Below are 18,537 nucleotides of genomic sequence, written 5' to 3'. Positions count from 1 at the left end.
CCAGGAGGCCGCCATTTGTATTCCCGTCCTCTGGAACTCTACGGAAAGCGCTCAGGGAACAAAAGCTCCTGAAAGCAAACCCGAGCGGATTACTCACCCCGGCCCCGGGTAAGGGCGGTGTAATTCCGCCTGGGGCAAAGACACTTGAGAATCACTACACCAGGCCCCTCCCCCAGAAGATCAACAAGAAATCCAGCCGAGACCAAGTTCACCTACCAAGGAGTGCGGTTTCAATACCAAGGAGAGCAGCAGAATTCCAGAGGAGGAGAAAGCCAAGCACGGAACTCATGGCTTTTTTCCTGTGATTTTTTTTAGTCTTGCAGTTAATTTAATTTTTTCTTCTTCATTTTTTTTTTTTTTTCTCTCGCCTTCAGGTAAAATTTTATTTTTTATTTTATTTTTTTTTATTTATTTTTTATTTTTTATTTTTTTTAACTGTTACCTTTTTCTTTTTTAACGATTTTTTAATAGTTTATCTAATATATATATATATTTTTTTACATTTTTCTTAGGTGTTTTCTTTTTTAAAAAAAAATTCTTTTCTTTTCTTTTCTTTTTTTTTTTTTTTTTCTTTTTTCTTTCTTCCTTTTTGAACCTCTTTTTATCCCCTTTCTCCCCACTCACGATTTTGGATCTCTTCTAATTTGGCTAAAGCATATATTCCTGGGGTTGTTGCCACCCTTTTAGTATTTTACTTGCCCCTTCATTTACTCTTATCTGGACAAAATGACAAGACGTAAAAATTCACCACAAAAAAAAGAACAAGAGGCAGTACCAAAGGCTAGGGACCTAATCAATACAGACATCGGTAATATGTCAGATCTAGAGTTCAGAATGACAATTCTCAAGGTTCTAACCGGGCTCGAAAAAGGCATGGAAGATATTAGAGAAACCCTCTCGAGAGATATAAAAGCCCTTTCTGGAGAAATAAAAGAACTAAAATCTAACCAAGTTGAAATCAAAAAAGCTATTAATGAGGTGCAATCAAAAATGGAGGCTCTCACAGCTAGGATAAATGAGGCAGAAGAAAGAATTAGTGATATAGAAGACCAAATGACAGAGAATAAAGAAGCTGAGCAAAAGAGGGACAAACAGCTACTGGACCACGAGGGGAGAATTCGAGAAATAAGTGACACCATAAGACGAAACAACATTAGAATAATTGGGATTCCAGAAGAAGAAGAAAGTGAGAGGGGAGCAGAAGGTATACTGGAGAGAATTATTGGGGAGAATTTCCCCAATATGGCAAAGGGAACGAGCATCAAAATTCAGGAGGTTCAGAGAATGCCCCTCAAAATAAATAAGAATAGGCCCACACCCCGTCACATAATAGTAAAATTTACAAGTCTCAATGACAAAGAGAAAATCCTGAAAGCAGCCCGGGAAAAGAAGTCTGTAACATACAATGGTAAAAATATTAGATTGGCAGCTGACTTATCCACAGAGACCTGGCAGGCCAGAAAGAGCTGGCATGATATTTTCAGAGCACTAAACGAGAAAAACATGCAGCCAAGAATACTATATCCAGCTAGGCTATCATTGAAAATAGAAGGAGAGATTAAAAGCTTCCAGGACAAACAACAACTGAAAGAATTTGCAAATACCAAACCAGCTCTACAGGAAATATTGAAAGGGGTCCTCTAAGCAAACAGAGAGCCTACAAGTGGTAGATCAGAAAGGAACAGAGACCATATACAGTAACAGTCACCTTACAGGCAATACAATGGCACTAAATTCATATCTCTCAATAGTTACCCTGAATGTGAATGGGCTAAATGCCCCTGTCAAAAGACACAGGGTATCAGAATGGATAAAAAAACAAAACCCATCTATATGTTGCCTCCAAGAAACACATTTTAAGCCCGAAGACACCTCCAGATTTAAAGTGAGGGGGTGGAAAAGAATTTACCATGCTAATGGACATCAGAAGAAAGCAGGAGTGGCAATCCTTATATCAGATCAATTAGATTTTAAGCCAAAGACTGTAATAAGAGATGAGGAAGGACACTATATCATACTCAAAGGGTCTGTCCAACAAGAAGATTTAACAATTTTAAATATCTATGCCCCCAACGTGGGAGCAGCCAACTATATAAACCAATTAATAACAAAATCAAAGAAACACATAAACAACAATACAATAATAGTAGGGGACTTTAATATTCCCCTCACTGAAATGGACAGGTCATCCAAGCAAAAGATCAGCAAGGAAATAAAGGCCTTAAATGACACACTGGACCAGATGGACATCACAGATATATTCAGAATATTTCATCCCAAAGCAACAGAATACACATTCTTCTCTAGTGCACATGGAACATTCTCCAGAATAGATCACATCCTCGGTCCTAAATCAGGACTCAACCGGTATCAAAAGATTGGGATCATTCCCTGCATATTTTCAGACCACAATGCTCTAAAGCTAGAACTCAACCACAAAAGGAAGTTTGGAAAGAACCCAAATACATGGAGACTAAACAGTATCCTTCTAAAGAATGAATGGGTCAACCGGGAAATTAAAGAAGAATTGAAAAAAATCATGGAAACAAATGATAATGAAAATACAACGGTTCAAAATCTGTGGGACACAACAAAGGCAGTCCTGAGAGGAAAATATATAGCGGTACAAGCCTTTCTCAAGAAACAAGAAAGGTCTCAGGTACACAACCTAACCCTACACCTAAAGGAGCTGGAGAAAGAACAAGAAAGAAACCCTAAGCCCAGCAGGAGAAGAGAAATCATAAAGATCAGAGCAGAAATCAATGAAATAGAAACCAAAAAAACAATAGAACAAATCAACGAAACTAGGAGCTGGTTCTTTGAAAGAATTAATAAAATTGATAAACCCCTGGCCCGACTTATCAAAAAGAAAAGAGAAAGGACCCAAATAAATAAAATCATGAATGAAAGAGGAGAGATCACAACTAACACCAAGGAAATACAAACTATTATAAGAACATACTATGAGCAACTCTACGGCAATAAATTTGACAATCTGGAAGAAATGGATGCATTCCTAGAAACATATAAACTACCACAACTGAACCATGAAGAAATAGAAAGCCTGAACAGACCCATAACCAGTAAGGAGATTGAAACAGTCATTAAAAATCTCCAAACAAACAAAAGCCCAGGGCCAGACGGCTTCCCGGGGGAATTCTACCAAACATTTAAAGAAGAACTAATTCCTATTCTCCTGAAACTGTTCCAAAAAATAGAAATGGAAGGAAAACTTCCAAACTCATTTTATGAGGCCAGCATCACCTTGATCCCAAAACCAGACAAGGATCCCACCAAAAAAGAGAGCTATAGACCGATATCCTTGATGAACACAGATGCGAAAATACTCAACAAAATACTAGCCAATCGGATTCAACAGTACATTAAAAAGATTATTCACCACGACCAAGTGGGATTTATTCCAGGGCTGCAAGGTTGGTTCAACATCCGCAAATCAGTCAATGTGATACAACACATCAATAAAAGTAAGAACAAGAACCATATGATACTCTCAATAGATGCTGAAAAAGCATTTGACAAAGTACAACATCCCTTCCTGATCAAAACTCTTCAAAGTGTAGGGATAGAGGGCACATACCTCAATATCATCAAAGCCATCTATGAAAAACCCACCGCAAATATCATTCTCAATGGAGAAAAACTGAAAGCTTTTCCGCTAAGGTCAGGAACACGGCAGGGATGTCCATTATCACCACTGCTATTCAACATCGTACTAGAGGTCCTAGCCTCAGCAATCAGACAACAAAAGGAAATTAAAGGCATCCAAATCGGCAAAGAAGAAGTCAAATTATCACTCTTCGCAGATGATATGATACTCTATGTGGAAAACCCAAAAGACTCCACTCCAAAACTGCTAGAACTTATACAGGAATTCAGTAAAGTGTCAGGATATAAAATCAATGCACAGAAATCAGTTGCATTTCTCTACACCAACAGCAAGACAGAAGAAAGAGATATTAAGGAGTCAATCCCATTTACAATTGCATCCAAAACCATAAGATACCTAGGAATAAACCTAACCAAAGAGACACAGAATCTATACTCAGAAAACTATAAAGTACTCATGAAAGAAATTGAGGAAGACACAAAGAAATGGAAAAATGTTCCATGCTCCTGGATTGGAAGAATAAATATTGTGAAAATGTCTATGCTACCTGAAGCAATCTACACATTTAATGCAATTCCTATCAAAGTACCATCCATCTTTTTCAAAGAAATGGAACAAATAATTCTAAAATTTATATGGAACCAGAAAAGACCTCGAATAGCCAAAGGGATATTGAAAAAGAAAGCCAACGTTGGTGGCATCACAATTCCGGACTTCAAGCTCTATTACAAAGCTGTCATCATCAAGACAGCATGGTACTGGCACAAAAACAGACACATAGATCAATGGAACAGAATAGAGAGCCCAGAAATAGACCCTCAACTCTATGGTCAACTAATCTTCGACAAAGCAGGAAAGAATGTCCAATGGAAAAAAGACAGCCTTTTCAATAAATGGTGCTGGGAAAATTGGACAGCCACATGCAGAAAAATGAAATTGGACCATTTCCTTACACCACACACAAAAATAGACTCAAAATGGATGAAGGACCTCAATGTACGAAAGGAGTCCATCAAAATCCTTGAGGAGAACACGGGCAGCAACCTCTTCGACCTCTGCCGCAGCAACATCTTCCTAGGAACAACGCAAAAGGCAAGGGAAGCAAGGGAAAAAATGAACTACTGGGATTTCATCAAGATCAAAAGCTTTTGCACAGCAAAGGAAACAGTTAACAAAATCAAAAGACAACTGACAGAATGGGAGAAGATATTTGCAAACGACATATCAGATAAAGGACTAGTGTCCAGAATCTATAAAGAACTTAGCAAACTCAACACCCAAAGAACAAATAATCCAATCAAGAAATGGGCAGAAGACATGAACAGACATTTCTGCAAAGAAGACATCCAGATGGCCAACAGACACATGAAAAAGTGCTCCATATCACTCGGCATCAGGGAAATACAAATCAAAACCACAATGAGATATCACCTCACACCAGTCAGAATGGCTAAAATCAACAAGTCAGGAAATGACAGATGCTGGCGAGGATGCGGAGAAAGGGGAACCCTCCTACACTGTTGGTGGGAATGCAAGCTGGTGCAGCCACTCTGGAAAACAGCATGGAGGTTCCTCAAAATGTTGAAAATAGAACTGCCCTATGACCCAGCAATTGCACTATTGGGTATTTACCCTAAAGATACAAATGTAGTGATCCAAAGGGACACATGCACCCGAATGTTTATAGCAGCAATGTCCACAATAGCCAAACTATGGAAAGAACCTAGATGTCCATCAACAGATGAATGGATCAAGAAGATGTGGTATATATACACAATGGAATACTATGCAGCCATCAAAAGAAATGAAATCTTGCCATTTGCAACAACATGGATGGAACTAGAGCGTATCATGCTTAGCGAAATAAGTCAAGCAGAGAAAGACAACTATCATATGATCTCCCTGATATGAGGAAGTGGTGATGCAACATGGAGGCTTAAGTGGGTAGAAGAATAAATGAAACAAGATGGGATTGGGAGGGAGACAAACCATAAGTGACTCTTAATCTCACAAAACAAACTGAGGGATGCCGGGGGGAGGGGGTTGGGGAGAAGGGGGTGGGATTATGGACATTGGGGAGGGTATGTGATTTGGTGAGTGCTGTGAAGTGTGTAAACCTGGTGATTCACAGACCTGGGGATAAAAATATATGTATATAAAAAATATATGTTTATAAAAAATAAAAAATTAAAAAAAAAAACAAAACAAAACAAAACAAAACCCATCAATATGCTGTCTACAAGAAACTCATTTTAGACCCAAAGATACCTCCAGACTTAAAGTGAGGGGGTGGAAAACAATTTACCATGCTAATGAACATCAAAAGAAAGCTAGGGTGGCAATCCTTATATTGGATCAATTAGATTTTAAGCCAAAGACTATAATAAGAGATGAGGAATGACACTATATCATACTCTAAGGGTCTGTCCAACAAGAAGATCTAACAATTTTAAATATCTATGCCCCTAATGTGGGAGCAGCCAACTATATAAACCAATTCATAACAAAATCAAAGAAACACATCGACAATAATACAATAAGAGTAGGAAACTTTTTTTTAAGATTTATTTATTTATTTATTTGAGAGAGAGAGATCACAAGTAGGCAGAGAGGCAGGCAGAGAGAGAGAGAGGAGGAAGCAGGCTCCCTGCCGAGCAGAGAGCCCGATGCGGGACTCAATCCCAGGACCCTGAGATCATGACCCGAGCCAAAGGCAGTGGCCTAATCCACTTAAGCCACCCAGGCACCCCATAGAGTAGGAAACTTTAACACTCCCCTCACTGAAGTGGACAGATCATCCAAGCAAAAGATCAAAAAGGAAATAAAGGCCTTAAATGACACACTGGACCAGATGGACATCACAGATATATTCAGAACATTCCATCCCAAAGCAACAGAATACACATTCTTCTCTAGTGCACATGGAACATTCTCCATAATAGATCACATCCTGGGTCATAAATCAGGTCCCAACCAGTATCAAAAGACTGGGATCATTCCCTGCATATTTTCAGACCACAGTGCTCTGAAGCTAGAACTCAAGCACAAGAGGAGATTTGGACAAATACATGGATACTAAAAAGCACCTTTCTAAAGAATGACTGGGTCGACCAGGAAATAAAAGAAGAATTGAAAAAATTCATGGAAACAAATGATAATGAAAACACAACAGTTCAAAATCTGTGGGACACAGCAAAGGCAGTCCTGCGAGGAAAATATATAGCAATACAAGCCTTTCTCAAGAAACAAGAAAGGTCTTAGGTACACAACCTAACCCTACACCTAAAGGAGCTGAAGAAAGAACAACAAAGAAAGCCTAAACCCAGCAGGAGAAGAGAAATCATAAAGACCAGAGCAGAAATCAATGAAATAGAAACCAAAAAAAAAAACAATAGAACAAATCAACAAAACTGGGAGCTGGTTCTTTGAAAGAATTAATAAGATAGATAAACCCCTGGCCATACTTATAAAAAGAGAAGAGAAAGGACCTAAATAAATAAAATCATGAATGAAAGAGGAGATATCATAATCAACACCAAAGAAATACAAACAATTATAAGAACATATTATGAGCAACAATACGCCAGCAAATTTGACAATCTGGAAGAAATGGATGCATTCCTAGAGACATATAAACTACCACAACTGAATCAGGAAGAAACAGAAAACCTGAACAGATCCATAATCAGTAAGGAGATTGAAACAGTCATCAAAAATCTCCCAACAAACAAGAGCCCAGGGCCAGACGGCTTCCCAGAGGAATTCTACCAAACATTTAAAGAAGAATTAATTCCTCTTCTCCTGAAACTGTTCCAAAAAATAGAAATGGAAGGAAAACTTCCAAACTCATTTTATGAAGCCTTGATCCCAAAACCAGACCAGGATCCCATCAATAAAGAGAATTACAGACCAATATCCTTGATGAACACAGATGCAAAAATTCTCACCAAATTACTAGCCAATGGGATCCAACAGTACATTAAAAGGATTATTCACTACAACCAAGTGGAATTTATTCCAGGACTGCAAGTTTGGTTCAACATCTGCAAATCAATCAATGTGATGCAATACATTAATAAAAGAAAGAACAAGAACCATATCATACTCCCAATAAATGCTGAAAAAGCATCTGACAAAGTACAGCATCCCTTCCTGATCAAAACTCTTCAAAGTGTAGGGATAGAGGGCACATACCTCAACATCATCAAAGCCATCTATGAAAAACCCACTGCAAATATCATTCTCAATGGAGAAAAACTGAGTGCTTTTCCACTAAGGTCAGGAACACGGGAGGGATGTCCATTATCACCAGTGCTATTCAACATAGTACTAGAAGTCCTAACCTCAGCAATCAGACAACAAAAAGAAATTAGAGGCATCCAAATCTGCAAAGAAGAAGTCAAACTATCACTCTTTCAGATGATAAGATATTTTATGTGTAAAACCCAAAAGACTCCATTCCAAACCTGCTAGAACCTGTACAGGAATTCAGTAAAGTGTCAGGATATAAAATCAATGCACAGAAGTCAGCTGCATTTCTATACACCAACAACAAGACAGAAGAAAGAGAAATTAAGCAGTCAATCCCTTTTACAATTGCACCCAAAACCATAAGATACTTAGGAATAAACCTAACCAAAGAGACAAAGAATCTATAGTCAGAAAACTATAAAGTACTAATGAAAGAAAATGAGGAAGACACAAAGAAATGGAAAAATGTTCCATGCTCATGGATCAGAAGAACAAATATCATGAAAATGTCTATGCTACCTAAAGCAATCTACACATTTAATGCAATCCCTATCAAAATCCCATCCATTTTTTCCAAAGAAAAGGAACAAATAATCCTAAAATTTATATGGAACCAGAAAAGACCTCAAATAGCCAGAGGAATGTTGAAAAAGAAAGCCAAAGCTGGTGGCATCACAATTCCAGACTTCAAGCTCTATTACAAAGCTTTCATCATCAAGACAGTATGGTACTGGCACAAAAACAGACACACAGATATATGGAACAGAATAGAGAGCCCAGAAATAGACCCTCAACTCTATGGTTAACTAATCTTTGACAACGCAGGAAAGAATGTCCAACGGAAAAAAGACAGTCTCTTCAACAAGTGGTGTTGGGAAAATTGGACAGCCATGTGCAGAAAAATTAAAATGGACCATTTCCTTACACCACACACAAAAATAGATTCAAAATGGATGAAGGACCTCAATGTGAGAAAGAAATCCATAAAAATCCTTGAGGAGAACACAGGCAGCAACTTCTTTGACCTCAGCCGCAGCAACTTCTTCCTAGGAACAACACCAAAGGCAAGGGAAGCAAGGGCAAAAATGAACTACTGGGACTTCATCAAGAGCAAAAGCTTTTGCACAGCAAAGGAAACAGTCAACAAAACCAAAAGACAGCTGACATAATGGGAGAATATATCTGCAAATGACATATCAGATAAAGGGCTAGTATCCAAAATCTATAAAGAACTTAGCAAACTCAACACCCAAAGAACAAATAATCCAATCAAGAAATGGGCAGAAGACATGAACAGGTATTTCTGTAAAGAAGACATCCAGATGGCTAACAGACACATGAAACAGTGCTCAACATCACTCTGCATCAGGGAAATACAAATCAAAAACCACAATGAGATACCACCTCACACCCGTCAGAATGTCTAAAATTAACAAGTCAGGAAATGACAGATGCCGGCAAGGATACGGAGAAAGGGGAACCCTCCTACTCCATAGGTGGGAATGCAAGCTGGTGCAACCACTCTGGAAAAGAGCATGGAGGTTCCTCAAAAAGTTGAAAATAGAGCTACCTACAATCCAGCAATTGCACTATTGGGTATTTATCCTAAAGATACAAATGTAGTGATCCAAATGTTTATAGCAGCAACGTCCACAATAGCCAAACTATGGAAAGAACCTAGATGTCCATCAACAGATGAATGGATAAAGAAGATGTGGTATATATATATATATACAATGCAGCCAAAGCCACCAAAAGAAATGAAATCTTGCCACTTGCAATGACATGGATGGAACTAGAGGGTATTATGCTCAGCAAAATAAGTCAATCAGAGAAAGACAATTATCATATGATCTCCCTGATATGAGGAAGTTGAGAGACAATGTCGGGGGTTTGGGTGGTAGGAAAAGAATAAATGAAACAAGAGGGGATTTGGAGGGGGACAAACCATAAGAGACTCAATCTGACAAAACAAACTGAGGGTTGCCAGGGAGAGAGACTTCTTCCCTCTGGAGAGGGTGGTGGGGCTATGGACATTGGGGAAGGTATGTGATATGACGTGTGTAAACCTGGCGATTCACAGGCCTGTACCCCTGGGGCTAATAATACATTATATGTTAATAAAAAATAAAATTTTTTAAAGATTTTATTTATTCATTTGACAGATAGAGATTACAAGTAAGCAGAAAGGCAGGAAGAGAGAGAGGAAGGGAAGCAGGCTCCCTGCTGAGCAGCTGAGCAGAAAGCCCATTGTGGGGCTTGATCCCAGAACCCTGAGATCATGACCTCAGCCAAAGGCAGAGGCTTTAACCCACTGAGCCACCCAGGTGCCCCCAAAAATAAAAAAGTTTTTTAAAAAACTAATGATGTACTGTATGGTGACTAACATAACATAATTTAAAAAAAAAAATAAAGGTTCATCTCTGAAATTAATTTCCATGGAGGATATCTAAAAAGAAAAGAGAAGATGAAACATGCCTTAAGAGAAGCTTTCGTAAAATAGTTGTTTGGATAAGTCTCTGACAATAGTCTAAGAATTGTTAATCACCTCTGTGCGCACCAGTCCCCATGGGCTACACCATGTTAACCTTCTAGCCTTTAGAGTCCTGCATAAACATTACTTGGAGCACGCATAGACCAGCAGAGGGCTCTCCTAGTTTAATTGGGCAGAGATCCACCTACAAATGTGACCAACAGGAGTGCATATAAAAAGACTACAAATATCACAACAAAAATACATTTAACAAACCAAATTCACCAACATTTCTACCAGTCCCACGTCTAATTTTCCTCCAACATCCAATTTAAATAGAGACTTCATGGAATCTTAGTTCAGTTGTTGCATTTGAATGCAAATGTGATCATGGTGTTAGTACAAAAAAGTGGGGGCTAATCAGTAGTTCATGGACTCAGTAACTTGCCGAACGAGAATCCTGACTATGGGTGAAATGAAGGCTCGTCATCATGGGAACATGGGTATCTTTGGACTACATAAGAACACAACAGCTGTGAATTCTTCCCTCTGAAACGTAAATATGTTCTAATTTTCTTGATCATTTTCTCTCCACGTCATTCTGTACATTCAAATTATATTTAAATATGTTTGCTTCATTCATCTTACATTTCAAGGAAAAAATTAATTTGTAAATTCATGCTACAGTATTAGAAAATGGAGTCTATACTATGAAAAATGAAAAACCTGTTTCAGTGAAAACATTGCACACCTTTTTTTTTTTTAAAGATTTTATTTATTTATTTCACAGAGATCACAAATACACAGAGAGGCAGGCAGAGAGAGAGAGAGGAGGAAGCAGGCTCCCTGCTGAGCGGAGAGCTGGATGCCGGGCTCAATCCCAGGACCCTGAGATCATGACCTGAGCTGAAGGCAGAGGCTTTAACCCACTGAGCCACCCAGGGGCCCCTGCACATCTTTTTTAACATCTGTTTCTTCAGCTTGTGCTCTCTTATTTTTTGTCACATTCACCTTCAGATTAAAATTATAATAATAGTTAAAAGTTGGCCCAAGGCTAAAACCAATATGGAAAATATTCACAAGCACAGAATGAAAATTCCTATATTTGGTTTCATAACATTAAATTCCATGAAGTATAACTCTAGGCTTGACCCTTCTGAAAAGGATACCTGGGTTCTTATAGGACCCAAGGCATAAACTGACCTGGTAATGTTTTCCACCTGGTAAACTAACATAAATTTTAGAAACTACGTGTATCATGGATGTTTGCTGCCTTCTTAGTGGTATAGCAAACCTAAAGTACTGTGTTCACTTCTCAACTCATAACAAAAGGCTTTTTTTTTTTAAGCTAAAAATTCCTTAATTTTTTATTCCTGGTACCACTACCACAATTTACACGGCAATTTACCTGATGCAATGAAAAGGAAAAAAGACAAAGCTACAATAGCTAAAAGACCTCAGGAATGTACATCTAATTGACAGTACATTGCATTAATCAACAGCTGCACTTTTTGCAAACTGTGGCTATGACAGTCCTGAACAAGAAGGGTTTCCTGTTTAAGCTGCAGTAACTTTTCTGACTACAGATCATTCTTCCTTCTGTGGCAAAATTTACATTTCCTCTAATGTATTTGGGACAACTGTCTCAAAGGAACCTGCAGCCTTCCTGACAACTCCTTGCTCTCTCTCCTACTAAGAACTGTAGCCCTTTTCTTCTGAAAATTTTTTTAGAACCTTCTGCTACCATATCCCTCACTTCCACCACCAGATCCAACCACCACCATAGCGACTTCCCGAGCTTCTTCTACCAAAACTGCCCTCCTTCATGGGTCCATAATTTGATTGCTGTTGCCCACTATAGTTCCCAAAATCATTATAGTTCCCACCACCACCAGAGTTACCACTTCCAAAATTTCCTCCTTCATTGTAACCATCAGAACCTCCACCACCACCTCCGTATCCACCACCTTGGTTTCCATATCCTGGTCCACTACCACCATAGCCTCCTCTACTACTATCAACAGGACCATCACCATAGTTGCCACCATCACCTCCTCCATAACTACCTCTACTGCCACCACCACTACCATAGCCTCCTCTTTCACCAAAGTATCCACCACAGCCAAAGTTACCACCACCTCTGAAATTTCCTCCATGACCCATAAAGTTGCCAGATCCACCTCCAAGACCTCTTTGTGATCCAGCAGACTGCATTTCTTGTTTATATTTTTAAGATTTTTTTATTTATTTATTTAACAGAGAGAGAGAGAGAGAGATCACAAGTTGGCAGAGGTAGGCAGGGAGAGAGAGGGAAGCAGGCTCCCTGCTGAGCAGAAAGTCCAATGTGGGGCTTGATCCCAGGACCCTGAGATCATGACCTGAGCTGAAGGCAGATGCTTAACCCACTGAGCCACCCAGACACCCCTGAATTTCTTGTTTAGAAAGGGTCTTTTTCACTTCACAGTTATGCCCATTAATACTGTGGTATTTCTGAACAACAATTTTATCAACCGTATCATGATCATCAAAACTTAAAAAAGCAAATTCTCATTTTTCCACTCTGCCTGTCTTCCATAACTATTATGGTTTCAATCTTGCCATATTTTTGGAGGTCATTTCTCAAACAGCATTCTTCTGTATCTTCTCTAATACCACCAACAAAAAATTTTCTTCAGTTAGATGGGCACCAAGCTTTACAGAATCCTCTCTAGAAACAGCTCTCTTTGGCTCTAATACATGCCCAACAACCTTGTGTGGTCAGGCACACATTGCTGCATTCACTTCTTCAACACAAGAATAAGTGACAAAACCAAACCCTCTGAACCGTTTTGTTTGGGGGTCTCTCATCACCACACAATCTGTAAGTGTACCCCATTTTTCAAAATGTTCTCTTAAACTATCATCTGTTGTTTCAAAGCTCAAACCACCAATAAACAGTTTTCTCAACTGCTCTGATTCCTTTGGATCAAGGCCCTCCGTTTTGGAACTGGACTCACCTCTTCCAACTCGAGTTCAATATGGGACCAAAAGCCAAAGTCATTTAATAAACCATGGTGAGTCAAAGGGATAGCAAACAGAAAAACACGGTAATTAAACATCATACAGTGTTAGGAAGAGCTGACAACCATCAAACACTTAGTCTAGAAACATAAATCAAAGTGTATATTTGATAATAGGCTCTAATATCAAAGGACATATAAAAAAGTGAATTGGGGGAAATTAGAAGGGGAGATGAACCATGAGAGGCTGTGGACTCTGAGAAACAAACTGAGGGTTTTGGAGGGGAGGGAAATGGTGGGGTAAGATGAGCCTGGTGGTGGGTATTGAGGACGGCACATATTGCACGGAGCACTGGGGGTGGTACATAAACAATGAATCTTGGAACACTGAAAAAATAAATTTTTTTTAAAAAGACATATAAGCAAAAGACATATAAACAATTTTTAATGAGCTGAACCAAACAATATTGCCTAGAGAAGCACATATGGGTAATCAGGCTATTAAATACTAGGAGGTGATTATCATAAACATCAGGATAGTGGATACTTTAGGGACAGGGATGGCTAATGATTGGTTGAGGCACAAAGAGAAGCTCCTGGGTACTTATCAAGGTTCTATTTCTTGAGCTGCATGTTAGTTATAATAATATTCACCTTAATTCCTTGAGGATTTTGTATTTTTCTGTATCTATCTTTCATTGTGCAACAAAACTTTTTTATAAAGAAATAATGATGAATTGACTTATTCCGTGTTATTTCCAGAATAAAGAAAAAGATCCAGTGCTCTGTCAAAGAGGAATCTCTGACTTAACATAAAGAGTAAGTAAAAAGCAAAGATTAAAGGACAGCTATGAAGTTCTGAAAATAGAAGAAAGGTGAACATTTTGTGGAAGACCTCCTTTGTCGGACAGAAGGCTGGATCATGTTTTCTGAGTCTATTTAAACTCCAAAATTCTAAGGCCTTTTAATTCCCAAAACGATCTCAATCTTGCTTGGTCAAAGAATGCCAAGTGCATTTTGTAATCAGGGCATGTTAAGAGCTAAGTCCTCTGTCATCTCTTGCCTCTGGGTTTATCAGTTCAGTAATACATCGAGCTTGTGGGCACTTTTGTGTACATGAGTGGCCATATATTTGAAAAGTTATATAATTGTAAAATTTTAACCATTCCAAGTTCAGTTCTAGACCATCATAGTGAAATCACCAGCGTGAAAAATGCAGAGAATAAGGAGTGAATAGAATAATAATAATTTGTGAGTAGCTGAATACAATTTTTTATTTTTTTATTTTTTTAAGATTTTATATATTTATTTGACAGACAGAGATCACAAGTAGGCAGAGAGGCAGGCAGAGACAGAAGAAGGGAAGCAGGTTCCCCGCTGAGCAGAGAGCCCGATGCGGGACTCAATCCCAGGATCCTGGGACCATGACCTGAGCCGAAGGCAGAGGCTTTAACCTACTAAGCCACCCAGGAGCCCTAATCTTTTATTTTTTTATTTATATTCAATTAGCCAAGGTATAGTACATCATTAGTTTTTTATACAATCTTCAATGATCCATTACTTGCACATAAAACCCAGTGCTCATCACGGCACACCCCCTCTCAATGGCCATCTCCCAGTTACTCCACGCCCCCACACCCACCTTTCTTTCCTCAACCCTCAGTTTGTTTCCCTGAGTCAAGAGTTTCATATGCCTTGTCTCCCTCTCTGATTTCTTCCCCCTAGGTGTTCCATCCCTTCCCCTGTTGTCCTCTGCACTAATCCTTGTGTTCCACATATGAAGGTGGATACAATTTTTACTTTTGAGAATTAAATACAAACAAAACAGAGTTTCTAGTGTGTTTTTTTAATTTATTTATTTATTTGACAGAGAGAGAAAGATCACAAGTAGGCAGAGAGGCAGGCAGAGAGAGGGAGGGAAGCAGGCTCCCTGGAGCCTGCCAAGCAGGGAGCCTGATGCAGGGCTCGATCCCAGGACCCTGAGATCATGACCTGAGCGGAAGGCAGAGGCTTAACCCACTGAGCCATCCAGGCACCCCAGTTTCTAGAGTTTTTACAAATACTAACCCTCACCACCACCTTTTGAGGAATATTATTATCTTTACTGAACATATAAAGAAGCTGCTGTAAAAAAAATTACATAACTGCCCAAGGACACATTACTGCCAAGTAGTGAAGCTGGGATTTGATACCAAGCTCTGAGTCCAGAAGCTTGCACTTAATCACTATGCCCAACTTAGCTGGCATCCACCACATGAAAACTTCACAGTCATTTATTAAATAAAATTCCCATTTTGAGAAAAAATATATCCCTAACCCATACTACCTGGGTAGCATGGTGATAACATACTACTTGGTAATAACAGCTCCTTTTTCATGATTGTAACATTTTCATGTTTTCATTCAACTATTTGTAACAATGATATACAGTAAGTAATTTACCTTATTTCACTGTAAATGCAACAAACAAATTTATTTTTCCTTCGCCCCAAACACACATGACTATAAAACACCCTAAATCTGTAGTTGATGGTCAGAAATTATAGGCATAAGGAATTATAAACCAAAATAATAGAAAATATTTATAAACTAATTCAGTCATTAAAACTTCCATATATTTAATGATATGATCATTCAAAAATAGGGAAATACATATATATCTGTCACCTTTCTGTATTCATTTAGAATTGAAATGGGAGTTTTACCTGTAGAGTTCCAAAGCAACCAGAGGATTGACTCAGATAGTTGGTATATTATATGTGGAAAAACAACTCACTGACCGTTATACGAGCTGTTTTTTATCGAGTTACCTACCTTGCTACTTTTGCTGCATGGCCAGGTGAGCAGGAGATGACACAGGTGATTGCTGCATGTATGTGGTAACCGGAGGATTCCGGATATTACTTCATATTTTAACTCTGAAACAAATCAGGAAGGCTATTTAAATACTTTATTGGCAGTTGTGAATAATATTCCAAAAAACACAGGGCCTCTGTACATGGCAATAGAAGCTAATAAGAAAGATGAGTTTTCCTAGCACCAAAATGCATGCATAAAATGGGGCAATAGTAGGGAACACCAAAATTGATATAGGAACAGCAGCGTCTACAATGTTCAATAGGAAGGACAACAAGAGGAGGGTTGGTGGTGGTGGTGATAATGGGTGGAATTAAAGCATTTGGAAATGAATATAGAAACCGATCCTGCTACCAAATGGTGGGTCTTACTCCAAGAAATTGGATCATTTAACTTTTTATCCCAAATGCCACTCCTTTGAAAAGGGAAATTTTTGTCATGATCAAGTGATGCTTATGTCACACATTCAAGAAGGAAAAATATATCGGACACATTTCTCGTTTTTCTCAAAATATATCTGAATCTTAAATCATATTATTAATTTCATGGATTCATTACTTAACCAAAGCACACAGAACTATAAGTTTCATGGCATAATTAAACCCTTTCAATAATTTACAATTCAGTGTGACCAGGTTGACCATATTATTTTTCGAACCACTCTGGTTATGAGTAAACACAGAGAGGCTTTGGGCAAGGAGCACAGGGAGTGTTAACAGAGGTGGTCCAAATGGGAGAGAGCACACAAACAACTGAACTGGGGGTACTCATGGTAAGCTACATGGCAAGCTATTTCTGCCTAGGGCTGATGCTATTTTGATGACCACGATCTTGTCTCCTAGACTTTCCTAAGGAGCCATGGACACAAACAATGGAAGTTCCACCACAGATTTCATCCTGCTGGGCTTTTCTGGTCAGCCCCAACTAGAACCCATTATCTCTGGGGTGGTCTTCATCTTCTATATTGTGACTCTGGTAGGAAACACAACCATCATTCTGGTATCTTACCTAGACACCCAGCTCCATACGCCCATGTATTTCTTCTTATCCAATTTGTCTTTTTTGGATCTCTGCTATGCAACTAGCATTATCCCCCAGATGCTGGTAAATCTATGGGGTCCGACAAGGTCTATTACGTATGGAGGGTGTGTGCTCCAATTCTTCTTTGCCCTTGACCTGGGAGCCACCGAATGTCTTCTCTTGGCTGTGATGGCCTATGACCGCTATGCTGCTGTCTGTCAGCCTCTTCACTACACGGTCATAATGCACCCTCAGCTTTGCCAGAATATGGTGTTCACTGCGTGGATAGGTGGCCTTTGCAGTTCGTTAATTCTTTGCTCCCTGACTTTGAAATTACCAAGATGTGGCCACCAGGAAGTGGATACCTTCTATTGTGAGATGCCAGCCCTGCTTAAGATGGCCTGCGTCTACTCCAAAGTAATGGAGGTCATTGTCTTTGCTCTCGGGGTGGTACTTCTTCTAGTACCACTATCACTAATTCTCATCTCATATGCAGTAATCACTCAAGCAGTCGTGAGGATCAAGTCAGCAGCAAGGTGGAGTAAGGTCCTTAACACATGTGGTTCCCACCTCACAGTAGTAACTCTGTTTTACGGAACAATCATTTACATGTACATGAGGCCACAGAACAGCACATCCCAAGATGAGGGGAAGTTCCTTTCTCTCTTTTACACAATCATCACACCGACCCTTAACCCTCTGATCTACACTTTAAGAAACAAAGATGTAAAGAGTGCAGTAAAGAGAGTACTCTGTGACAAAAACCGGTCAGCCAAGTCATGAATTAGATGGAAGAGAACTAACAAAATAATATTGACCTTTACCAACAGAACATGAATCAACTCATTTATGCAAAGACTATTTATTGGATGTTTACCATGTACTAAGAATAATAATAAGTACTTTTTTTAAATTTATTTTTTATTTATTTTTGGCATAACAGTACTCATTATTTTTTCACGACACCAAGTGCTCCATGCAATCCGTGCCCTCTATAATACCCACCACCTGGTACCCCAACCTCCCACCCCTCCGCCACCTCAAACCCCTCAGATTGTTTTTCAGAGTCCATAGTCTCTCATGGTTCACCTCCCCTTCCAATTTCCCCCAACTCCCTTCTCCTCTCTAACTCCCCATGTCCTCCATGCTATTTGTTATGATCCACAAATAAGTGAAACCATATGATAATTGACTCTCTCTGCTTGACTTATTTCACTCAGCAGAATCTCTTCCAGTCCCGTCCATGTTGCTACAAAAGCTGGGGATTCATCCTTTCTGATGGAGGCATAATACTCCATCGTGTATATGGA

The 18,537-nt window shown here is 39.0% G+C and overlaps 1 protein-coding gene across 1 annotated transcript; it reads left to right on the top strand.

The window, feature by feature from the left end:
- The first annotated feature begins 17,065 nt into the window (after nt 1–17,065).
- On the top strand, nt 17,066–18,010 carry LOC131833302 (olfactory receptor 2W1-like). The gene has a single exon (XM_059176419.1). The coding sequence runs from the start codon at nt 17,066–17,068 to the stop codon at nt 18,008–18,010; it is 945 nt and encodes a 314-aa protein (XP_059032402.1).
- Nucleotides 18,011–18,537: the final 527 nt, after the last annotated feature.

The sequence above is a fragment of the Mustela lutreola genome, chromosome 6, assembly GCF_030435805.1.
Source record: "Mustela lutreola isolate mMusLut2 chromosome 6, mMusLut2.pri, whole genome shotgun sequence".
NCBI classification, from domain to species: domain Eukaryota; kingdom Metazoa; phylum Chordata; class Mammalia; order Carnivora; family Mustelidae; genus Mustela; species Mustela lutreola.
The sequence above is the reverse complement of the archived record's forward strand: the minus strand, read 5'-3'. Positions and strand labels throughout refer to the sequence as shown.

Excerpts from the sequence above, each read along its gene's own strand:
- LOC131833302 (XM_059176419.1), top strand. The coding sequence starts at position 17,066 with ATGGACACAAACAATGGAAGTTCCACCACAGATTTCATCCTGCTGGGC.